This window comes from Octopus bimaculoides, chromosome 5, assembly GCF_001194135.2.
Source record: "Octopus bimaculoides isolate UCB-OBI-ISO-001 chromosome 5, ASM119413v2, whole genome shotgun sequence".
Taxonomy (NCBI): Eukaryota; Metazoa; Mollusca; class Cephalopoda; order Octopoda; family Octopodidae; genus Octopus; species Octopus bimaculoides.
Genome location: NC_068985.1, coordinates 121,326,396 through 121,330,463, shown reverse-complemented (window position 1 = coordinate 121,330,463; position 4,068 = coordinate 121,326,396). Strand labels below are relative to the sequence as shown.

Sequence of the window (4,068 nt, the reverse complement as noted above, 5' to 3'; positions counted from 1 at the left end):
GTTCAGCTCTGTCTTCAGTATTGCTCTCACCCTGCGATAACATTCTCTTCTGATCCTTTCCCTCATCACTGAGTGCTTGATATTGTCCCCTTCAATTACCCCTAGGTATTTGTAGCTCTCCGCTGGTTCTAACTCTTTATTATTATTATTATTATTATTATTATTATTATTATTATTATTATTATTATTATTATTATTATTATTATTATTATTATTATTAAAGGCGGCGAGCTGGCAGAATCGTTAGCATGCCGAGCAAAATGTTTAACGGTATTTCGTCCGTCTTTACGTTCTGAGTTCAACATCCGTCGAGATCGATAAATTAAGTACCAGTGAAACACTGGGGTCGATTTAAGCTACTAGTCCCTTCCTTCAAAATTCCAGTCCTTGTGTCTCTAGTAGAAAGGTTATTATTATTATTATTATTATTATTATTATTATTATTATTATTATTATTATTATTATTATTATCATTATTGTTGTTGTTGTTGTTGTTAATGTGTACACTGGATTTGTGTAGCTAGCCGATAGATAAATCAAGAAAGTTTGTTTAGGCTTTACTATTTATACCATGTGTTAAACAAATATCTTACATATATGTATATATGTATTTATGGATGTATGTCTGAATGATGCATGTTTTTCTTGCAAATATTAAGCCTAATGGAAAACCATACTACACACACACACACACACACACACACACACACACACACACACACACACACACACACACACACACACACACACACACACAAACACACACACACACACACACAAAAGGTGGCGAGCTGGCAGAAACGTTAGCACGCCGGGCGAAATGCTTAACGGTATTTCGTCTGTCGTTACGTTCTGAGTTCAAATTCCGCCGAGGTCGACTTTACCTTTCATCCTTTCGGGGTTGATTAAATAAGTACCAGTTACGCACTGGGGTCGATGTAATCGACTTAATCCCTTTGTTTGTCCTCTCTATGTTTAGCCCCCTGTGGGCAATAAAGAAACATATATATGTATGTATGTCTATATATAGAAAGTTAACATTCAATGCAGAGAGCATTTATAAGCTAACAGGAAGGTAATTATCCTCTGAAATAAAAAAAAATATATATTATCGACTAATATTATAATATTTTAACAAGGGAAACGGCTTCAGAGATACGTTTCAAGTTTTGTCATGACCTCATCACAATGCTCAGACTTCACCGTACATACCAATGTATTGAGGAATAAATCAAGGACTTTTCGTCAATTGACGTAATGTAATAGGTATGTATTATGAATACTCGGTTTGGTTTACCATTAAAACTCCGGCTTCAGACTCTGTCTTTTAATCATAACTACTCAGCACTGTGTTTATATTCTCTATTCAAATTGAACGTTTCTCGAGCGATGCATGTGTTTCTTTTTTCTTTTTCTATTTCATAATACATACGTACGTACATACATACATGCACACACGCACAGACACACACACATTTTGCAAAAACTTGAAATATTGTGACTCAGTTTCAATTCCCCGACTTGCAAATAGAAATGAGTTCATACAAATCATCTAATATTTACATTTAATATCGATGTCCATCGGATCGTGTCCATTACATTCATAAACGAAGGAAGTCTTTTCTTCACCATTAGTCGAATGACAGATCTTCTTTTCTGTGACTGGACAACTGTTAAACTGGATGCGTTCTCCGACACAGGTGATATTCGTGGCATTCTTTCCTGTAGCGATAGTAACGTTGCAAGACCGGAAACGGAAGTCTTTATCGCCAGATTGAATCCAGGGTGACCAGGGACCCCACTTAGCTGAAGATTCTGTGGAAGAAGAATATATAAGAAAATAATAAACAAAAAAAGTTTGCAGGCATTTATAAACATATATAAAATAGCGAGATATACATACAAATAGTTCAATGCTTACCATTTTAATAGTCCATAACGGTGAAACTCAATAACAAAGAAAAATGTAAGTAACCTATTTTACATATATATATAGACTCTACACAAGTATGGGTTCTCTTTACCTCTTTTCCTATTTGTTATTGCACGATGATAAATATTAGAATAATGTATATCCTCATCATCATTATTTAATGTCCGTTTTCCATGCTGGCCTGGGTTAGACAGTTTGACTGGAGATGGTAAGCCGGAGAGCTACTCCAAGCTTCAGTCTATGGCTTGGTTTCTACGACTGGATACCTTTCCTAACGTCAACCACTCCACAAAATGTACTGGGTACCTTTTACGTGACTCCGGTACGGGTGTCTTTTACGTGTCAAACATTGAAACAAAACCATAGATTTATTAGGAGGCAGATATAATTTGATTGAATCGATCTCAATCGTTGGTGTAATGTTTATTTGCTTAACGACTAAATAAATAGTTCATACACTACTCGACCATCATAGTGTTTGAACTCAGAACCTAGTGGGACGAAAATAAATGTTGTAAAACACTTCTCTATTGATTTTACGACACTGCTTTATTATCACATTTTAAAACATCGATTTCGAACAAAGGCATCAAACGTGAAATAGTCGAATATTTCGGTCATGGTATTTGAGTGTTCCGATGTACGTAAGTTAAAGTTGATCTCGTCGGTATTTGGACAGAGAATGTTAAAGATCCTAATTAAATACAGCAAGATATTTTGCCAACGATTTCACGACTGTGTCAATCGACTGCCTTTTATATCATAAATATCATAAAATTTTATATCATAAAATTCTTAAAACAGTTTAACAACGTTGAAGTTCTTTTATTTTGTAAAAGGAAATCTCTAAGACCTAGTCTATTACTGGTATTTATTTTAAAGTGTAACGATGATGTTTAAAATTTCACCTTGCTTAAGTATCCCAAACCCCAAACATTACAATCCTATCTACATTCTCATTAAATATCAAATAAATAAAGGAATAAGAAAAAAAAAAAAAAGATGCTTACTTCGCAGCTAGGAAAGAAAAGTTTGTATTTTGACCAGTAACACTTCTCAGTAGGAAGTGAAAATACCAATGTTATTTTTAGTACTTCTGTAACTCAAACTATGAGATATTGCATCTTATCTACTCTATACTTAGAAAGTTTTCATGTTTAACAATCTCCAAATAATTCTAGCAATAACAAGACGATATCGTTTGTTAACATCAACGCTACGATGACAGTCAAGCCTGTTGTGACATCGGCTATTATGTATTGTTAAAATATTTATCAATAGAGGTGCTGTTCATTTCAGTAGAACAGTGTATGACTGATTTCTAATATAGGTCAAAGGCGTTCTATTTCAATATGGGGTATAATCGATAATACCGACCCCAATTCTTGACTGATACTATATTTTGTCAACATCCGGGAGGATAAAAATGCAAATTAACACTAGATCGTAAAGAAAATTATCTAAGTACCACAAGGCGTTGTGACCGGCTGTTTATCATTTTTTTCGTGCTAATTCACTGTACTGACGAAGTTTTCACTGGTTTGTGAAACTGAATTCCAGTTCTCACATAGCAAAAATTATTGAAGTCAAGAGAAAATTAACTACACCACTAAAAACTATAATATGCAACAAGCACTCCTTTATTCTGCATCAATCGTAATATCACTGATATATTTATATATATCACTGATATATTATATATCACTGATATATTATATATCACTGATATACCACTGATATATTACAACTAGTCTTAGCACCTCGAGCACAGTCATAATGCGACCATATTTTTAAATGCATAAAATCTAAATAAGTTACTAACCGTTCTTGTGTTTTTTAAAATCTGGATCGGCAGCCTTTCCTCGTTTTCCCGGCGGGCTCAGAACATCGAAATGTTTCATAATTCATTTTTTTTTAGTAATTGTTAAGTTAGTTAAGTTATTAGTACAAGAATTTAGTTGTCGGTAACTTGTTGCAAGGCAGTTGATTTTACTCGGACAGTCAAGAAAATTTAGCTTGAATACTGTTGCACAATGCATATTGCAAAGCGAGATTTTAGTAACGATGATATATACATACATCTATATATATATATATATATACATACATACATACATATATATATATATATATAT

The 4,068-nt window shown here is 33.5% G+C and overlaps 1 protein-coding gene across 6 annotated transcripts in view; it reads right to left on the bottom strand.

Annotated features, from left to right (window-relative positions):
- Positions 1-4,068, bottom strand: part of LOC106884390 (uncharacterized) — a 628,567-nt gene that overhangs the window by 25,360 nt on the left and 599,139 nt on the right. For all 6 annotated transcript variants that reach the window (XM_052967966.1, XM_052967968.1, XM_052967967.1 and 3 more), the window contains one exon: positions 1,564-1,815. In XM_052967966.1, coding sequence (XP_052823926.1) covers positions 1,564-1,815 — 252 coding nt within the window. The remainder of the gene's footprint in view (positions 1-1,563; positions 1,816-4,068) is intronic.